The sequence below is a fragment of the Leptodactylus fuscus genome, unplaced genomic scaffold, assembly GCF_031893055.1.
Source record: "Leptodactylus fuscus isolate aLepFus1 unplaced genomic scaffold, aLepFus1.hap2 HAP2_SCAFFOLD_141, whole genome shotgun sequence".
Taxonomy (NCBI): Eukaryota; Metazoa; Chordata; class Amphibia; order Anura; family Leptodactylidae; genus Leptodactylus; species Leptodactylus fuscus.
Window position 1 is genome coordinate 147,039 of NW_027440163.1, and position 20,706 is coordinate 167,744.

The 20,706-nt window shown below is 51.8% G+C and overlaps 1 protein-coding gene across 1 annotated transcript in view; it reads left to right on the plus strand.

Moving 5' to 3' along the window:
* ASH1L (ASH1 like histone lysine methyltransferase) overlaps window positions 1–20,706 on the plus strand; it is a 63,123-nt gene that overhangs the window by 25,505 nt on the left and 16,912 nt on the right. The window contains exons 4-15 of the mRNA XM_075261469.1: window positions 5,516–5,605; window positions 6,575–7,247; window positions 7,326–7,505; window positions 15,203–15,297; window positions 18,963–19,036; window positions 19,208–19,253; window positions 19,327–19,435; window positions 19,515–19,721; window positions 19,802–19,948; window positions 20,032–20,140; window positions 20,220–20,384; window positions 20,466–20,560. Of these exons, the coding sequence (XP_075117570.1) occupies window positions 5,516–5,605; window positions 6,575–7,247; window positions 7,326–7,505; window positions 15,203–15,297; window positions 18,963–19,036; window positions 19,208–19,253; window positions 19,327–19,435; window positions 19,515–19,721; window positions 19,802–19,948; window positions 20,032–20,140; window positions 20,220–20,384; window positions 20,466–20,560 (1,990 nt within the window). The remainder of the gene's footprint in view (window positions 1–5,515; window positions 5,606–6,574; window positions 7,248–7,325; window positions 7,506–15,202; window positions 15,298–18,962; window positions 19,037–19,207; window positions 19,254–19,326; window positions 19,436–19,514; window positions 19,722–19,801; window positions 19,949–20,031; window positions 20,141–20,219; window positions 20,385–20,465; window positions 20,561–20,706) is intronic.

Consider the following 20,706-nt stretch of genomic DNA (forward strand, 5'->3'; position numbering starts at 1 on the left):
CTAGTATACGGATAGGCTGTATTCTCAGTGATGTCACTGCTCTCTAGTATATGGATAGGCTGTATTCTCAGTGATGTCACCGCTGCTCTCTAGTATATGGATAGGCTGTATTCTCAGTGATGTCACCGCTCTCTAGTATACGGATAGGCTGTATTCTCAGTGATGTCACCGCTGCTCTCTAGTATACGGATAGGCTGTATTCTCAGTGATGGCACCGCTCTCTAGTATACGGATAGGCTGTATTCTCAGTGATGGCACCGCTCTCTAGTATACGGATAGGCTGTATTCTCAGTGATGTCACCGCTCTCTAGTATACGGATAGGCTGTATTCTCAGTGATGTCACTGCTCTCTAGTATATGGATAGGCTGTATTCTCAGTGATGTCACCGCTCTCTAGTATACGGATAGGCTGTATTCTCAGTGATGTCACCGCTGCTCTCTAGTATACGGATAGGCTGTATTCTCAGTGATGTCACTGCTCTCTAGTATACGGATAGGCTGTATTCTCAGTGATGTCACTGCTCTCTAGTATATGGATAGGCTGTATTCTCAGTGATGTCACCGCTCTCTAGTATACGGATAGGCTGTATTCTCAGTGATGTCACCGCTGCTCTCTAGTATACGGATAGGCTGTATTCTCAGTGATGTCACTGCTCTCTAGTATACGGATAGGCTGTATTCTCAGTGATGTCACTGCTCTCTAGTATACGGATAGGCTGTATTCTCAGTGATGTCACTGCTCTCTAGTATACGGATAGGCTGTATTCTCAGTGATGTCACTGCTCTCTAGTATACGGATAGGCTGTATTCTCAGTGATGTCACCGCTCTCTAGTATACGGATAGGCTGTATTCTCAGTGATGTCACTGCTCTCTAGTATACGGATAGGCTGTATTCTCAGTGATGTCACTGCTCTCTAGTATATGGATAGGCTGTATTCTCAGTGATGTCACCGCTCTCTAGTATACGGATAGGCTGTATTCTCAGTGATGTCACCGCTCTCTAGTATACGGATAGGCTGTATTCTCAGTGATGTCACCGCTCTCTAGTATATGGATAGGCTGTATTCTCAGTGATGTCACCGCTCTCTAGTATACGGATAGGCTGTATTCTCAGTGATGTCACCGCTCTCTAGTATACGGATAGGCTGTATTCTCAGTGATGTCACCGCTCTCTAGTATACGGATAGGCTGTATTCTCAGTGATGTCACCGCTCTCTAGTATACGGATAGGCTGTATTCTCAGTGATGTCACCGCTCTCTAGTATACGGATAGGCTGTATTCTCAGTGATGTCACCGCTCTCTAGTATACGGATAGGCTGTATTCTCAGTGATGTCACCGCTCTCTAGTATACGGATAGGCTGTATTCTCAGTGATGTCACCGCTCTCTAGTATACGGATAGGCTGTATTCTCAGTGATGTCACTGCTCTCTAGTATACGGATAGGCTGTATTCTCAGTGATGTCACTGCTCTCTAGTATACGGATAGGCTGTATTCTCAGTGATGTCACTGCTCTCTAGTATACGGATAGGCTGTATTCTCAGTGATGTCACCGCTCTCTAGTATACGGATAGGCTGTATTCTCAGTGATGTCACTGCTCTCTAGTATATGGATAGGCTGTATTCTCAGTGATGTCACCGCTGCTCTCTAGTATACGGATAGGCTGTATTCTCAGTGATGTCACTGCTCTCTAGTATACGGATAGGCTGTATTCTCAGTGATGGCACCGCTCTCTAGTATACGGATAGGCTGTATTCTCAGTGATGTCACTGCTCTCTAGTATACGGATAGGCTGTATTCTCAGTGATGTCACCGCTCTCTAGTATACGGATAGGCTGTATTCTCAGTGATGTCACTGCTCTCTAGTATATGGATAGGCTGTATTCTCAGTGATGTCACCGCTCTCTAGTATACGGATAGGCTGTATTCTCAGTGATGTCACCGCTGCTCTCTAGTATACGGATAGGCTGTATTCTCAGTGATGTCACTGCTCTCTAGTATACGGATAGGCTGTATTCTCAGTGATGTCACTGCTCTCTAGTATATGGATAGGCTGTATTCTCAGTGATGCCACCGCTCTCTAGTATACGGATAGGCTGTATTCTCAGTGATGTCACCGCTGCTCTCTAGTATACGGATAGGCTGTATTCTCAGTGATGTCACCGCTGCTCTCTAGTATACGGATAGGCTGTATTCTCAGTGATGTCACTGCTCTCTAGTATACGGATAGGCTGTATTCTCAGTGATGTCACTGCTCTCTAGTATACGGATAGGCTGTATTCTCAGTGATGTCACTGCTCTCTAGTATACGGATAGGCTGTATTCTCAGTGATGTCACCGCTCTCTAGTATACGGATAGGCTGTATTCTCAGTGATGTCACTGCTCTCTAGTATACGGATAGGCTGTATTCTCAGTGATGTCACTGCTCTCTAGTATATGGATAGGCTGTATTCTCAGTGATGTCACCGCTCTCTAGTATACGGATAGGCTGTATTCTCAGTGATGTCACCGCTCTCTAGTATACGGATAGGCTGTATTCTCAGTGATGTCACCGCTCTCTAGTATATGGATAGGCTGTATTCTCAGTGATGTCACCGCTCTCTAGTATACGGATAGGCTGTATTCTCAGTGATGTCACCGCTCTCTAGTATACGGATAGGCTGTATTCTCAGTGATGTCACCGCTCTCTAGTATATGGATAGGCTGTATTCTCAGTGATGTCACTGCTCTCTAGTATACGGATAGGCTGTATTCTCAGTGATGTCACCGCTCTCTAGTATATGGATAGGCTGTATTCTCAGTGATGTCACCGCTCTGTAGTATACGGATAGGCTGTATTCTCAGTGATGTCACCGCTCTCTAGTATACGGATAGGCTGTATTCTCAGTGATGTCACCGCTCTCTAGTATACGGATAGGCTGTATTCTCAGTGATGTCACCGCTCTCTAGTATACGGATAGGCTGTATTCTCAGTGATGTCACCGCTCTCTAGTATACGGATAGGCTGTATTCTCAGTGATGTCACTGCTCTCTAGTATACGGATAGGCTGTATTCTCAGTGATGTCACTGCTCTCTAGTATACGGATAGGCTGTATTCTCAGTGATGTCACTGCTCTCTAGTATACGGATAGGCTGTATTCTCAGTGATGTCACCGCTCTCTAGTATACGGATAGGCTGTATTCTCAGTGATGTCACCGCTCTCTAGTATACGGATAGGCTGTATTCTCAGTGATGTCACTGCTCTCTAGTATACGGATAGGCTGTATTCTCAGTGATGTCACCGCTCTCTAGTATACGGATAGGCTGTATTCTCAGTGATGTCACCGCTGCTCTCTAGTATACGGATAGGCTGTATTCTCAGTGATGTCACCGCTGCTCTCTAGTATATGGATAGGCTGTATTCTCAGTGATGTCACCGCTCTCTAGTATATGGATAGGCTGTATTCTCAGTGATGTCACCGCTCTCTAGTATACGGATAGGCTGTATTCTCAGTGATGTCACCGCTCTCTAGTATACGGATAGGCTGTATTCTCAGTGATGTCACCGCTCTCTAGTATACGGATAGGCTGTATTCTCAGTGATGTCACTGCTCTCTAGTATACGGATAGGCTGTATTCTCAGTGATGTCACCGCTCTCTAGTATACGGATAGGCTGTATTCTCAGTGATGTCACCGCTGCTCTCTAGTATATGGATAGGCTGTATTCTCAGTGATGTCACCGCTCTCTAGTATATGGATAGGCTGTATTCTCAGTGATGTCACCGCTCTGTAGTATACGGATAGGCTGTATTCTCAGTGATGTCACCGCTCTCTAGTATACGGATAGGCTGTATTCTCAGTGATGTCACCGCTCTCTAGTATACGGATAGGCTGTATTCTCAGTGATGTCACTGCTCTCTAGTATACGGATAGGCTGTATTCTCAGTGATGTCACCGCTCTCTAGTATACGGATAGGCTGTATTCTCAGTGATGTCACCGCTGCTCTCTAGTATACGGATAGGCTGTATTCTCAGTGATGTCACTGCTCTCTAGTATACGGATAGGCTGTATTCTCAGTGATGTCACCGCTGCTCTCTAGTATATGGATAGGCTGTATTCTCAGTGATGTCACTGCTCTCTAGTATACGGATAGGCTGTATTCTCAGTGATGTCACCGCTCTCTAGTATACGGATAGGCTGTATTCTCAGTGATGTCACTGCTCTCTAGTATACGGATAGGCTGTATTCTCAGTGATGTCACTGCTCTCTAGTATACGGATAGGCTGTATTCTCAGTGATGTCACTGCTCTCTAGTATACGGATAGGCTGTATTCTCAGTGATGTCACCGCTCTCTAGTATATGGATAGGCTGTATTCTCAGTGATGTCACCGCTGCTCTCTAGTATACGGATAGGCTGTATTCTCAGTGATGTCACCGCTCTCTAGTATACGGATAGGCTGTATTCTCAGTGATGTCACCGCTCTCTAGTATACGGATAGGCTGTATTCTCAGTGATGTCACCGCTGCTCTCTAGTATATGGATAGGCTGTATTCTCAGTGATGTCACTGCTCTCTAGTATACGGATAGGCTGTATTCTCAGTGATGTCACTGCTCTCTAGTATACGGATAGGCTGTATTCTCAGTGATGTCACTGCTCTCTAGTATACGGATAGGCTGTATTCTCAGTGATGTCACTGCTCTCTAGTATACGGATAGGCTGTATTCTCAGTGATGTCACTGCTCTCTAGTATACGGATAGGCTGTATTCTCAGTGATGTCACTGCTCTCTAGTATATACATAGGCTGTATTCTCAGTGATGTCACTGCTCTCTAGTATACGGATAGGCTGTATTCTCAGTGATGTCACTGCTCCTGTCTGACCTTCCTCTCCTGTCACATTGGGCTTATAAATAGGAGATCCTGCAGTTCCCCAGTATTACATCACAGCGGTGACCTCCGCAGCGGCCTGCCTGGAGGGGGCGGTCACTTATCTATGATGTCACTGATGTTAGATTACGGTCTCTTATCCATGATGTCACTGATGTTAGATTACGGTCTCTTATCTATGATGTCACTGATGTTAGATTACGGTCTCTTATCTATGATGTCACTGATGTTAGATTACGGTCTCTTATCTATGATGTCACTGATGTTAGATTACGGTCTCTTATCTATGATGTCACTAATGTTAGGGGGTGGTCTCTTTTCTATGTTGTCACTGATGTTAGGGGGCGGTCTCTTTTCTATGATGTCACTGATGTTAGGGGCGGTCTCTTATCTATGATGTCACTGATGTTAGGGGCGGTCTCTTATCTATGATGTCACTGATGTTAGATTACGGTCTCTTATCTATGATGTCACTGATGTTAGATTACGGTCTCTTATCTATGATGTCACTGATGTTAGATTACGGTCTCTTATCTATGATGTCACTAATGTTAGGGGGTGGTCTCTTTTCTATGATGTCACTGATGTTAGGGGGCGGTCTCTTTTCTATGATGTCACATGCCTTCTCTGTACGTTGCAGTGTGTCAGGAGCGCAGCCTAAGGACGCCGGAGCACATGAGCTGCAGTCCTCCTAGAAGGCGGAGCACGTCCGAGAGCACCTCCTGCTCAGGTAACTGACTGAGACTGCCGCAACACCGCAGCGCCTTCTAATAGACAGTTTGCCATCCTCACCATTTACTAACTCTGCTGTCAGTTATGGGTGCACCTGGAGACACAATAGCGCTGGTCCGAAGGTCTCGTACAACCTCTGTGTGTGCGGAGGGCAGGACCTGGTGCTTGTGTTATACTATACATGTAGTGAGAGGACTCCCTGAGGGGCGGAGTGCCCAGTCCTGGTGCTTGTGTTATACTATACATGTAGTGAGAGGACTCCCTGAGGGGCGGAGTGCCCAGTCCTGGTGCTTGTGTTATACTATACATGTAGTGAGAGGACTCCCTGAGGGGCGGAGTGCCCAGTCCTGGTGCTTGTGTTATACTATACGTGTAGTGAGAGGACTCCCTGAGGGGCGGAGTGCCCAGTCCTGGTGCTTGTGTTATACTATACGTGTAGTGAGAGGACTCCCTGAGGGTTGGAGTGCCCAGTCCTTGTGCTTGTGTTATACTATACATGTAGTGAGAGGACTCCCTGAGGGGCGGAGTGCCCAGTCCTGGTGCTTGTGTTATACTATACGTGTAGTGAGAGGACTCCCTGAGGGGCGGAGTGCCCAGTCCTGGTGCTTGTGTTATACTATACGTGTAGTGAGAGGACTCCCTGAGGGGCGGAGTGCCCAGTCCTGGTGCTTGTGTTATACTATACATGTAGTGAGAGGACTCCCTGAGGGGCGGAGTGCCCAGTCCTGGTGCTTGTGTTATACTATACATGTAGTGAGAGGACTCCCTGAGGGGCGGAGTGCCCAGTCCTGGTGCTTGTGTTATACTATACGTGTAGTGAGAGGACTCCCTGAGGGTTGGAGTGCCCAGTCCTTGTGCTTGTGTTATACTATACATGTAGTGAGAGGACTCCCTGAAGGCCGGAGTCCCCAGTCCCGGTGCTTTGTGGTCCTCATTGTGATGTGATGTGATTTTCTGCTCTCTCTAGTTATGGGGGTCCCCTTGCGTGGCACAAGACACAGCTCCACCGCTGAAGAGTCGGCAGATGGCCCGCTGCAGAGGAGCGCCTATGGAGACAAGCAGAGTGCCATGGACAAGGCGGTGGACACGGTCCTGGTGGCTAATGCCTCTGTATCTGCTTCCTCAAGCCCAGCCAGACTTGTGAGCCGGGAGAAGAGCCAGAGCAGGTCAGACTCCGCACCACTGGAGCCCTCCATGGATGGGTTGGGGTTGTCCTCTAACCATCTGCCCAGAAACTACTCCAGTCACAGCCTGAAGAGGAGCGTGGTGGAGGCCATCCACAAACAGGCGCGGAGGATGTATAACTACAACAAGATCCTGGCCTCCAAGAAGAACCTGGACCACGTCAATAAGATCCTGAAGGCCAAGAAACTACAGAGACAATCCCGAACAGGGAACAACATTGTAAAGAGAAGGCCGGGGAGACCTCGCAAGTACCCCCTGGAGGAGGGGCTGCCCCTGGTCCCCCGCACTGTCAGTGAGGGCTGCCCTCAGCCTGACACTGTGACCGACGTCATTGAGGCAGTAGTACAAGGTCTGGAGAGTGAACATCGCAAAGGGTGGAAGAGAAAACACCATGAGCTGGAGAAGACCATGAAGAAGAGGCCGAGAGGTGACGAAGAGCAGGAGACCACCGCCAGGTACACACCTTCATACCGCACCAGTAGTCAGGTAACACTACAACCACTCGTCTAATATTCTTCTCTCATCTGCTGCAGTGTTGCTCCACTTCACCTCGGAGATGTCTCATCCACTTCTGATATGATCCATGAAGTATGTGAACCCAGGAGGTCCTGTCACTTACCACCACTGGTGCAGCGAGAGAAGAAGGTCGCTCGTCCTCCCAAGAAGAAGTTCCAGAAAGCCGGCCTCTTCTCTGATGTTTATAAAACCATGGAGTGAGTGATGATATCTGCCGCCCACTATCCTGTGCAACACAGACCCCTACCTAATTCAGAAGTACAAACCCTGGTCCTCTACCACTGTGTCAGCTCTATAAGTGGGGTGTTCTCATAGTGACAGGTCCTGTATACCACTATGTCAGCTCTATAAGTGGGGTGGTCTCATAGTGACAGGTCCTGTATACCACTATGTCAGCTCTATAAGTGGGGTGTTCTCATAGTGACAGGTCCTGTATACCACTATGTCAGCTCTATAAGTGGGGTGGTCTCATAGTGACAGGTCCTGTATACCACTGTGTCAGCTCTATAAGTGGGGTGTTCTCATAGTGACAGGTCCTCTATACCACTATGTCAGCTCTATAAGTGGGGTGTTCTCATAGTGACAGGTCCTGTATACCACTATGTCAGCTCTATAAGTGGGGTGTTCTCATAGTGACAGGTCCTCTATACCACTGTGTCAGCTCTATAAGTGGGGTGTTCTCATAGTGACAGGTCCTGTATACCACTATGTCAGCTCTATAAGTGGGGTGTTCTCATAGTGACAGGTCCTGTATACCACTATGTCAGCTCTATAAGTGGGGTGTTCTCATAGTGACAGGTCCTGTATACCACTATGTCAGCTCTATAAGTGGGGTGTTCTCATAGTGACAGGTCCTCTATACCACTATGTCAGCTCTATAAGTGGGGTGTTCTCATAGTGACAGGTCCTGTATACCACTATGTCAGCTCTATAAGTGGGGTGGTCTCATAGTGACAGGTCCTGTATACCACTATGTCAGCTCTATAAGTGGGGTGTTCTCATAGTGACAGGTCCTCTATACCACTATGTCACCTCTATAAGTGGGGTGTTCTCATAGTGACAGGTCCTGTATACCACTATGTCAGCTCTATAAGTGGGGTGTTCTCATAGTGACAGGTCCTGTATACCACTATGTCAGCTCTATAAGTGGGGTGTTCTCATAGTGACAGGTCCTGTATACCACTATGTCAGCTCTATAAGTGGGGTGTTCTCATAGTGACAGGTCCTGTATACCACTATGTCAGCTCTATAAGTGGGGTGGTCTCATAGTGACAGGTCCTGTATACCACTATGTCAGCTCTATAAGTGGGGTGGTCTCATAGTGACAGGTCCTCTATACCACTATGTCAGCTCTATAAGTGGGGTGTTCTCATAGTGACAGGTCCTGTATACCACTATGTCAGCTCTATAAGTGGGGTGTTCTCATAGTGACAGGTCCTCTATACCACTATGTCAGCTGTATAAGTGGGGTGTTCTCATAGTGACAGGTCCTGTATACCACTATGTCACCTCTATAAGTGGGGTGTTCTCATAGTGACAGGTCCTGTATACCACTATGTCAGCTCTATAAGTGGGGTATTCTCATAGTGACAGGTCCTCTATACCACTATGTCAGCTCTATAAGTGGGGTGTTCTCATAGTGACAGGTCCTCTACCACTATGTCAGCTCTATAAGTGGGGTGTTCACATAGTGACAGGTCCTCTACCACTATGTCAGCTCTATAAGTGGGGTGTTCTCATAGTGACAGGTCCTGTATACCACTATGTCAGCTCTATAAGTGGGGTGTTCTCATAGTGACAGGTCCTCTACCACTATGTCAGCTCTATAAGTGGGGTGTTCTCATAGTGACAGGTCCTGTATACCACTATGTCAGCTCTATAAGTGGGGTGTTCTCATAGTGACAGGTCCTGTATACCACTATGTCAGCTCTATAAGTGGGGTGGTCTCATAGTGACAGGTCCTGTATACCACTATGTCAGCTCTATAAGTGGGGTGGTCTCATAGTGACAGGTCCTCTATACCACTATGTCAGCTCTATAAGTGGGGTGTTCTCATAGTGACAGGTCCTGTATACCACTATGTCAGCTCTATAAGTGGGGTGTTCTCATAGTGACAGGTCCTGTATACCACTATGTCAGCTCTATAAGTGGGGTGTTCTCATAGTGACAGGTCCTCTATACCACTATGTCAGCTCTATAAGTGGGGTGTTCTCATAGTGACAGGTCCTGTATACCACTATGTCAGCTCTATAAGTGGGGTGTTCTCATAGTGACAGGTCCTCTATACCACTATGTCAGCTCTATAAGTGGGGTGTTCTCATAGTGACAGGTCCTGTATACCACTATGTCAGCTGTATAAGTGGGGTGGTCTCATAGTGACAGGTCCTGTATACCACTATGTCAGCTCTATAAGTGGGGTGTTCTCATAGTGACAGGTCCTCTATACCACTATGTCAGCTGTATAAGTGGGGTGTTCTCATAGTGACAGGTCCTGTATACCACTATGTCAGCTCTATAAGTGGGGTGTTCTCATAGTGACAGGTCCTCTATACCACTATGTCAGCTCTATAAGTGGGGTGGTCTCATAGTGACAGGTCCTGTATACCACTATGTCAGCTCTATAAGTGGGGTGTTCTCATAGTGACAGGTCCTGTATACCACTATGTCAGCTCTATAAGTGGGGTGTTCTCATAGTGACAGGTCCTGTATACCACTATGTCAGCTCTATAAGTGGGGTGTTCTCATAGTGACAGGTCCTGTATACCACTGTGTCAGCTCTATAAGTGGGGTGTTCTCATAGTGACAGGTCCTCTATACCACTATGTCAGCTCTATAAGTGGGGTGTTCTCATAGTGACAGGTCCTGTATACCACTATGTCAGCTCTATAAGTGGGGTGGTCTCATAGTGACAGGTCCTCTATACCACTATGTCAGCTCTATAAGTGGGGTGTTCTCATAGTGACAGGTCCTGTATACCACTATGTCAGCTCTATAAGTGGGGTGTTCTCATAGTGACAGGTCCTCTACCACTATGTCAGCTCTATAAGTGGGGTGTTCTCATAGTGACAGGTCCTCTATACCACTATGTCAGCTCTATAAGTGGGGTGTTCTCATAGTGACAGGTCCTCTACCACTATGTCAGCTGTATAAGTGGGGTGGTCTCATAGTGACAGGTCCTGTATACCACTATGTCAGCTCTATAAGTGGGGTGTTCTCATAGTGACAGGTCCTGTATACCACTATGTCAGCTCTATAAGTGGGGTGTTCTCATAGTGACAGGTCCTGTATACCACTATGTCAGCTCTATAAGTGGGGTGGTCTCATAGTGACAGGTCCTGTATACCACTATGTCAGCTCTATAAGTGGGGTGGTCTCATAGTGACAGGTCCTCTATACCACTATGTCAGCTCTATAAGTGGGGTGTTCTCATAGTGACAGGTCCTGTATACCACTATGTCAGCTCTATAAGTGGGGTGTTCTCATAGTGACAGGTCCTGTATACCACTATGTCAGCTCTATAAGTGGGGTGTTCTCATAGTGACAGGTCCTCTATACCACTATGTCAGCTCTATAAGTGGGGTGTTCTCATAGTGACAGGTCCTGTATACCACTATGTCAGCTCTATAAGTGGGGTGTTCTCATAGTGACAGGTCCTCTATACCACTATGTCAGCTCTATAAGTGGGGTGTTCTCATAGTGACAGGTCCTGTATACCACTATGTCAGCTCTATAAGTGGGGTGTTCTCATAGTGACAGGTCCTCTATACCACTATGTCAGCTCTATAAGTGGGGTGTTCTCATAGTGACAGGTCCTGTATACCACTATGTCAGCTGTATAAGTGGGGTGGTCTCATAGTGACAGGTCCTGTATACCACTATGTCAGCTCTATAAGTGGGGTGTTCTCATAGTGACAGGTCCTCTATACCACTATGTCAGCTGTATAAGTGGGGTGTTCTCATAGTGACAGGTCCTGTATACCACTATGTCAGCTCTATAAGTGGGGTGTTCTCATAGTGACAGGTCCTCTATACCACTATGTCAGCTCTATAAGTGGGGTGGTCTCATAGTGACAGGTCCTGTATACCACTATGTCAGCTCTATAAGTGGGGTGTTCTCATAGTGACAGGTCCTGTATACCACTATGTCAGCTCTATAAGTGGGGTGTTCTCATAGTGACAGGTCCTGTATACCACTATGTCAGCTCTATAAGTGGGGTGTTCTCATAGTGACAGGTCCTGTATACCACTGTGTCAGCTCTATAAGTGGGGTGTTCTCATAGTGACAGGTCCTCTATACCACTATGTCAGCTCTATAAGTGGGGTGTTCTCATAGTGACAGGTCCTCTATACCACTATGTCAGCTCTATAAGTGGGGTGTTCTCATAGTGACAGGTCCTGTATACCACTATGTCAGCTCTATAAGTGGGGTGTTCTCATAGTGACAGGTCCTCTATACCACTATGTCAGCTCTATAAGTGGGGTGTTCTCATAGTGACAGGTCCTCTATACCACTGTGTCAGCTCTATAAGTGGGGTGTTCTCATAGTGACAGGTCCTCTATACCACTATGTCAGCTCTATAAGTGGGGTGTTCTCATAGTGACAGGTCCTCTATACCACTATGTCAGCTCTATAAGTGGGGTGTTCTCATAGTGACAGGTCCTGTATACCACTATGTCAGCTCTATAAGTGGGGTGTTCTCATAGTGACAGGTCCTCTACCACTATGTCAGCTCTATAAGTGGGGTGTTCACATAGTGACAGGTCCTCTATACCACTATGTCAGCTCTATAAGTGGGGTGTTCTCATAGTGACAGGTCCTGTATACCACTATGTCAGCTCTATAAGTGGGGTGTTCTCATAGTGACAGGTCCTCTACCACTATGTCAGCTCTATAAGTGGGGTGTTCTCATAGTGACAGGTCCTCTATACCACTATGTCAGCTGTATAAGTGGGGTGTTCTCATAGTGACAGGTCCTGTATACCACTATGTCAGCTCTATAAGTGGGGTGTTCTCATAGTGACAGGTCCTGTATACCACTATGTCAGCTCTATAAGTGGGGTGGTCTCATAGTGACAGGTCCTGTATACCACTATGTCAGCTCTATAAGTGGGGTGTTCTCATAGTGACAGGTCCTCTATACCACTATGTCAGCTCTATAAGTGGGGTGTTCTCATAGTGACAGGTCCTCTATACCACTATGTCAGCTCTATAAGTGGGGTGTTCTCATAGTGACAGGTCCTCTACCACTATGTCAGCTCTATAAGTGGGGTGTTCTCATAGTGACAGGTCCTGTATACCACTATGTCAGCTCTATAAGTGGGGTGTTCTCATAGTGACAGGTCCTCTATACCACTATGTCAGCTCTATAAGTGGGGTGTTCTCATAGTGACAGGTCCTCTACCACTATGTCAGCTCTATAAGTGGGGTGTTCTCATAGTGACAGGTCCTGTATACCACTATGTCAGCTCTATAAGTGGGGTGTTCTCATAGTGACAGGTCCTCTATACCACTATGTCAGCTCTATAAGTGGGGTGTTCTCATAGTGACAGGTCCTGTATACCACTATGTCAGCTGTATAAGTGGGGTGGTCTCATAGTGACAGGTCCTGTATACCACTATGTCAGCTCTATAAGTGGGGTGTTCTCATAGTGACAGGTCCTCTATACCACTATGTCAGCTGTATAAGTGGGGTGTTCTCATAGTGACAGGTCCTGTATACCACTATGTCAGCTCTATAAGTGGGGTGTTCTCATAGTGACAGGTCCTCTATACCACTATGTCAGCTCTATAAGTGGGGTGGTCTCATAGTGACAGGTCCTGTATACCACTATGTCAGCTCTATAAGTGGGGTGTTCTCATAGTGACAGGTCCTGTATACCACTATGTCAGCTCTATAAGTGGGGTGTTCTCATAGTGACAGGTCCTGTATACCACTATGTCAGCTCTATAAGTGGGGTGTTCTCATAGTGACAGGTCCTGTATACCACTGTGTCAGCTCTATAAGTGGGGTGTTCTCATAGTGACAGGTCCTCTATACCACTATGTCAGCTCTATAAGTGGGGTGTTCTCATAGTGACAGGTCCTCTATACCACTATGTCAGCTCTATAAGTGGGGTGTTCTCATAGTGACAGGTCCTGTATACCACTATGTCAGCTCTATAAGTGGGGTGTTCTCATAGTGACAGGTCCTCTATACCACTATGTCAGCTCTATAAGTGGGGTGTTCTCATAGTGACAGGTCCTCTATACCACTGTGTCAGCTCTATAAGTGGGGTGTTCTCATAGTGACAGGTCCTCTATACCACTATGTCAGCTCTATAAGTGGGGTGTTCTCATAGTGACAGGTCCTCTATACCACTATGTCAGCTCTATAAGTGGGGTGTTCTCATAGTGACAGGTCCTGTATACCACTATGTCAGCTCTATAAGTGGGGTGTTCTCATAGTGACAGGTCCTCTACCACTATGTCAGCTCTATAAGTGGGGTGTTCACATAGTGACAGGTCCTCTATACCACTATGTCAGCTCTATAAGTGGGGTGTTCTCATAGTGACAGGTCCTGTATACCACTATGTCAGCTCTATAAGTGGGGTGTTCTCATAGTGACAGGTCCTCTACCACTATGTCAGCTCTATAAGTGGGGTGTTCTCATAGTGACAGGTCCTCTATACCACTATGTCAGCTGTATAAGTGGGGTGTTCTCATAGTGACAGGTCCTGTATACCACTATGTCAGCTCTATAAGTGGGGTGTTCTCATAGTGACAGGTCCTGTATACCACTATGTCAGCTCTATAAGTGGGGTGGTCTCATAGTGACAGGTCCTGTATACCACTATGTCAGCTCTATAAGTGGGGTGTTCTCATAGTGACAGGTCCTCTATACCACTATGTCAGCTCTATAAGTGGGGTGTTCTCATAGTGACAGGTCCTCTATACCACTATGTCAGCTCTATAAGTGGGGTGTTCTCATAGTGACAGGTCCTCTACCACTATGTCAGCTCTATAAGTGGGGTGTTCTCATAGTGACAGGTCCTGTATACCACTATGTCAGCTCTATAAGTGGGGTGGTCTCATAGTGACAGGTCCTGTATACCACTATGTCAGCTCTATAAGTGGGGTGGTCTCATAGTGACAGGTCCTCTATACCACTATGTCAGCTCTATAAGTGGGGTGTTCTCATAGTGACAGGTCCTCTACCACTATGTCAGCTCTATAAGTGGGGTGTTCTCATAGTGACAGGTCCTCTATACCACTATGTCAGCTCTATAAGTGGGGTGTTCTCATAGTGACAGGTCCTGTATACCACTATGTCAGCTCTATAAGTGGGGTGTTCTCATAGTGACAGGTCCTGTATACCACTATGTCAGCTCTATAAGTGGGGTGTTCTCATAGTGACAGGTCCTCTATACCACTATGTCAGCTCTATAAGTGGGGTGTTCTCATAGTGACAGGTCCTCTATACCACTATGTCAGCTCTATAAGTGGGGTGTTCTCATAGTGACAGGTCCTCTATACCACTATGTCAGCTCTATAAGTGGGGTGGTCTCATAGTGACAGGTCCTGTATACCACTATGTCAGCTCTATAAGTGGGGTGTTCTCATAGTGACAGGTCCTGTATACCACTATGTCAGCTCTATAAGTGGGGTGTTCTCATAGTGACAGGTCCTGTATACCACTATGTCAGCTCTATAAGTGGGGTGTTCTCATAGTGACAGGTCCTCTATACCACTATGTCAGCTCTATAAGTGGGGTGTTCTCATAGTGACAGGTCCTCTTTACCACTGTGTCAGCTGTAGAGGTTATTTTCCTATAACTCATCATCTCTTCTCCTTTTCTGTGTGTCACTTCTGGTGCAGCGTGTCAGTGTGTCACTTCTGGTGTCCTTATTCTGCAGCCCAAAGAGTCGTCTGATGCAGCTGAAGAAGGAGAAGTTGGAGTACATTCCCCGCGAGCACGAGTACGGCCTCCTGCCAGCCCCCATACATATTGGTGAGTATCCTGTAACGCACACTGCAGCTGTGTGGTGACACTTTCTATTCTTGGCTGTATAAGTTTCCTAGCGTCTGACTGATGAGAGTCGGAGCTGTGCACTCCCCTGGCGCTGCGCCACCGCTGCTCAATCAGCTCTTTGTCTCAGTCAGTGAGGTCATCGAAGAAAAAGCCGATTCACAGAAGATTGAGACGTTTCCTGGAACCTGCCAAAAACGGAAAAGTCTGAGTTTCCTCCCCCCACTATCCAGGCCACCATAAGCGGTGGTGCGGGAGCCCCTCTGAGCGGTGGTGGTGCGGGAGCCCCTCTGAGCGGTGGTCCGGGAGCCCCTCTGAGCGGTGGTCCGGGAGCCCCTATGAGCGGTGGTGGTGCGGGAGCCCCTATGAGCGGTGGTGGTGCGGGAGTCCCTCTGAGCGGTGGTGCGGGAGTCCCTCTGAGCGGTGGTCCGGGAGCCCCTGTGAGCGGTGGTCCGGGAGCCCCTGTGAGCGGTGGTGGTGCGGGAGCCCCTATGAGCGGTGGTGGTGCGGGAGCCCCTATGAGCGGTGGTGGTGCGGGAGTCCCTCTGAGCGGTGGTGCGGGAGTCCCTCTGAGCGGTGGTGCGGGAGTCCCTCTGAGCGGTGGTGCGGGAGTCCCTCTGAGCGGTGGTGGTGCGGGAGCCCCTCTGAGCGGTGGTGCGGGAGCCCCTCTGAGCGGTGGTGCGGGAGCCCCTCTGAGTGGTGGTGGTGCGGGAGTCCCTCTGAGTGGTGGTGGTGCGGGAGCCCCTCTGAGTGGTGGTGCGGGAGCCCCTCTGAGTGGTGGTGCGGGAGCCCCTCTGAGCGGTGGTGGTGCGGGAGCCCCTCTGAGCGGTGGTGGTGCGGGAGCCCCTCTGAGCGGTGGTGGTGCGGGAGCCCCTCTGAGTGGTGGTGGTGCGGGAGCCCCTGTGAGCGGTGGTGGTGTGGGAGCCCCTCTGAGTGGCGGTGGTGCGGGAGCCCCTGTGAGCGGTGGTGCGGGAGCCCCTCTGAGCGGTGGTGGTGCGGGAGTCCCTCTGAGCGGTGGTGCGGGAGCCCCTCCGAGTGGTGGTGGTGCGGGAGCCCCTGTCAGCGGTGGTGCGGGAGCCCCTCTGAGTGGTGGTGGTGCGGGAGCCCCTGTGAGCGGTGGTGCGGGAGCCCCTGTGAGCGGTGGTGCGGGAGCCCCTGTGAGCGGTGGTGCGGGAGTCCCTCTGAGCGGTGGTGCGGGAGCCCCTCTGAGCGGTGGTGCGGGAGCCCCTCTGAGCGGTGGTGCGGGAGCCCCTCTGAGCGGTGGTGCGGGAGCCCCTCTGAGTGGTGGTGGTGCGGGAGCCCCTGTCAGCGGTGGTGCGGGAGCCCCTCTGAGAGGTGGTGGTGCGGGAGCCCCTGTGAGCGGTGGTGGTGCGGGAGCCCCTCTGAGCGGTGGTGCGGGAGCCCCTCTGAGCGGTGGTGGTGCGGGAGCCCCTCTGAGCGGTGGTGGTGCGGGAGCCCCTCTGAGTGGTGGTGGTGCGGGAGTCCCTCTGAGCGGTGGTGCGGGAGCCCCTCTGAGTGGTGGTGGTGCGGGAGCCCCTGTCAGCGGTGGTGCGGGAGCCCCTCTGAGTGGTGGTGGTGCGGGAGCCCCTGTGAGCGGTGGTGGTGCGGGAGCCCCTCTGAGTGGCGGTGGTGCGGGAGCCCCTCTGAGTGGCGGTGGTGCGGGAGCCCCTCTGAGTGGTGGTGCGGGAGCCCCTCTGAGCGGTGGTGGTGCGGGAGCCCCTCTGAGCGGTGGTGGTGCGGGAGCCCCTCTGAGTGGTGGTGGTGCGGGAGCCCCTGTGAGCGGTGGTGCGGGAGCCCCTCTGAGTGGTGGTGGTGCGGGAGCCCCTGTGAGCGGTGGTGGTGTGGGAGCCCCTCTGAGTGGCGGTGGTGCGGGAGCCCCTGTGAGCGGTGGTGCGGGAGCCCCTCTGAGCGGTGGTGGTGCGGGAGCCCCTCTGAGCGGTGGTGCAGGAGTCCCTCTGAGTGGTGGTGCGGGAGCCCCTCCGAGTGGTGGTGGTGCGGGAGCCCCTGTCAGCGGTGGTGCGGGAGCCCCTCTGAGTGGTGGTGGTGCGGGAGCCCCTGTGAGCGGTGGTGGTGCGGGAGCCCCTCTGAGCGGTGGTGCGGGAGCCCCTGTGAGCGGTGGTGGTGCGGGAGCCCCTGTGAGCGGTGGTGGTGCGGGAGCCCCTCTGAGTGGCGGTGGTGCGGGAGCCCCTGTGAGCGGTGGTGCGGGAGCCCCTGTGAGCGGTGGTGCGGGAGCCCCTCTGAGTGGTGGTGGTGCGGGAGCCCCTCTGAGTGGTGGTGGTGCGGGAGCCCCTCTGAGTGGTGGTGGTGCGGGAGCCCCTCTGAGCGGTGGTGCGGGAGCCCCTCTGAGTGGTGGTGGTGCGGGAGCCCCTCTGAGTGGTGGTGGTGCGGGAGCCCCTCTGAGCGGTGGTGCGGGAGCCCCTCTGAGTGGCGGTGGTGCGGGAGTCCCTCTGAGCGGTGGTGCGGGAGCCCCTCTGAGTGGCGGTGGTGCGGGAGCCCCTCTGAGTGGTGGTGGTGCGGGAGCCCCTCTGAGTGGTGGTGGTGCGGGAGCCCCTCTGAGCGGCGGTGGTGCGGGAGCCCCTCTGAGCGGTGGTGCGGGAGCCCCTCTGAGCGGTGGTGGTGCGGGAGCCCCTCTGAGCGGTGGTGGTGCGGGAGCCCCTCTGAGCGGTGGTGGTGCGGGAGCCCCTCTGAGCGGTGGTGGTGCGGGAGCCCCTCTGAGCGGTGGTGGTGCGGGAGCCCCTCTGAGCGGTGGTGGTGCGGGAGCCCCTGTCAGCGGTGGTGCGGGAGCCCCTCTGAGTGGTGGTGGTGCGGGAGCCCCTCTGAGTGGCGGTGGTGCGGGAGCCCCTCTGAGTGGCGGTGGTGCGGGAGCCCCTCTGAGCGGTGGTGCGGGAGCCCCTCTGAGCGGTGGTGCGGGAGCCCCTCTGAACGGTGGTGGTGCGGGAGCCCCTCTGAGCGGTGGTGCGGGAGTCCCTCTGAGCGGTGGTCCGGGAGCCCCTCTGAGTGGTGGTGGTGCGGGAGCCCCTGTCAGCGGTGGTGCGGGAGCCCCTCTGAGTGGTGGTGGTGCGGGAGCCCCTCTGAGTGGCGGTGGTGCGGGAGCCCCTCTGAGTGGCGGTGGTGTGGGAGCCCCTCTGAGTGGCGGTGGTGCGGGAGCCCCTCTGAGCGGTGGTGCGGGAGCCCCTCTGAACGGTGGTGGTGCGGGAGCCCCTCTGAGCGGTGGTGCGGGAGTCCCTCTGAGCGGTGGTCCGGGAGCCCCTCTGAGTGGTGGTGGTGCGGGAGCCCCTGTCAGCGGTGGTGCGGGAGCCCCTCTGAGTGGTGGTGGTGCGGGAGCCCCTGTCAGCGGTGGTGCGGGAGCCCCTCTGAGTGGTGGTGGTGCGGGAGCCCCTGTCAGCGGTGGTGCGGGAGCCCCTCTGAGCGGTGGTGCGGGAGCCCCTCTGAGTGGTGGTGGTGCGGGAGCCCCTCTGAGTGGTGGTGGTGCGGGAGCCCCTCTGAGCGGCGGTGGTGCGGGAGCCCCTCTGAGCGGTGGTGCGGGAGCCCCTCTGAGCGGTGGTGCGGGAGCCCCTCTGAGCAGCGGTGGTGCGGGAGCCCCTCTGAGCGTTGGTGCGGGAGCCCCTGAGGGTGGACATGACTGTTGTACCTCTTGTGTTTCTCAGGGAAGTATCTACGACATAAGAGGAGCGACTTCCAGCTGCCGTACGACATCCTGTGGCAGTGGAAGCACAATCAGGTAGGTGTGGGGAAGTGAGTGTCTATGTGGGGTCCTGGTGAGGGTCCTCCTGGTGAGGTCCTGCTGTGGCTCCTCCTGGTTATGGATCTTTGGTGAGGCTCCTCCTGGTGAGGGTCTTGCTGGTGAAGGTCCTGCCCGCTCTCACTCACATCTCCTCTGCTTCTCTTGTAGCTTTACAAGAAGCCGGACGTCCCGCTCTACAAGAAGATCCGTTCCAGTAAGTGTCCCCTCGCTCGGTCTTCTGCAGGACCCCGGCACTATAATGGCCATGTGCTTGTGTCTCCTTATAGACGTCTATGTGGATGTGAAGCCGCTGTCTGGATACGAGGCCACCACCTGTAACTGTAAGATGCCGGAGCACATGGAGGAGAAGGCTTGTGCCGAGGACTGTCTTAACCGGTGGGCTGTGTGGTCAGTGGGCTGCGTGCTTGTATGTTTGGGGAGTGACCCTGCCGCTTACGCCTCTGCTCTCTTGTAGGATGATCTTCGCAGAGTGTTCTCCTAACACGTGTCCTTGTGGCGAGCTCTGCAGTAACCAGCGCATCCAGAGACATGAGTGGGTGCAGTGCCTGGAGCGCTTCAGGGCCGAGGGCAAGGGATGGGGCATCCGCACCAAGGAGCCGCTCAAGGCCTCGCAGTTCATCATCGAGTATCTGGGCGAGGTGGTGAGCGAGCAGGAGTTCAGGTAGTGCACCCGCTCCAGGGAAGGGGCTGCAGGTACAATGATGGGAGTAGTGGTAACCCTCGGAGTGTCCTTGTCCTCAGGAACCGCATGATCGAGCAGTATCACAACCACAGTGACCACTACTGCCTCAGCCTGGACAGCAGCATGGTCATCGACAGCTACCGAATGGGCAACGAGGCCCGATTCATCAACCACAGCTGTGACCCCAACTGTGAGATGCAGAAGTGGTGAGCAGGGTGGGGTGTGTGCTGGTGGGGGGGTGACCTGTATATGGGGGAGGGGTGACACCTGTGTCTTCTACATTACCCAGGTCTGTGAACGGCGTCTACCGGATCGGGCTGTACGCCCTGAAGGACATGCCTGCTGGCACCGAGCTGACTTACGACTACAACTTCCACTCCTTCAACACTGAGAAGCAGGTAAGGGGGCCCCACATGTGGAGTAAACTGTGAGCTCCTGGGGCCGCCGCGACTACTCACTTATCTTTATTACATACAGCAACTCTGCAAGTGTGGATATGAGCATTGCCGCGGGATCATCGGGGGCAAGAGTCAGAGGATGAACGGTGGTGCACCCAACAAGGGCGGGGGGCACCTGACGGCACATCGCAGACCAGGGCGCTCCAAGGAGAAGAGGAAATCTAAGCACCGGCTGAAGAGGAGGGTGAGTGTCTGGTGTCTGCAGGTTATGTAGGATGATGACATCATCACTACACAATGACATCATCATATCTTCTTCCTGCAGAGGGGTCACCTGAGTGAGGATCGCAACGACAATGTCAGCTCTGCTAACCGGCTCAGCCCTCAGCTGCACATGAAGCCTATGTCTAACAGAGAAAGGTGAGGAACTGCGTCTGTCCCTCCTCTAACCCCCCAATACCCCACTACGTGACATCACTATATATACCAGCACTACTACTACATCACTAAATATATATATATATATATATATCACTGCCCCCATTACACCCCTGTACACCTGACAC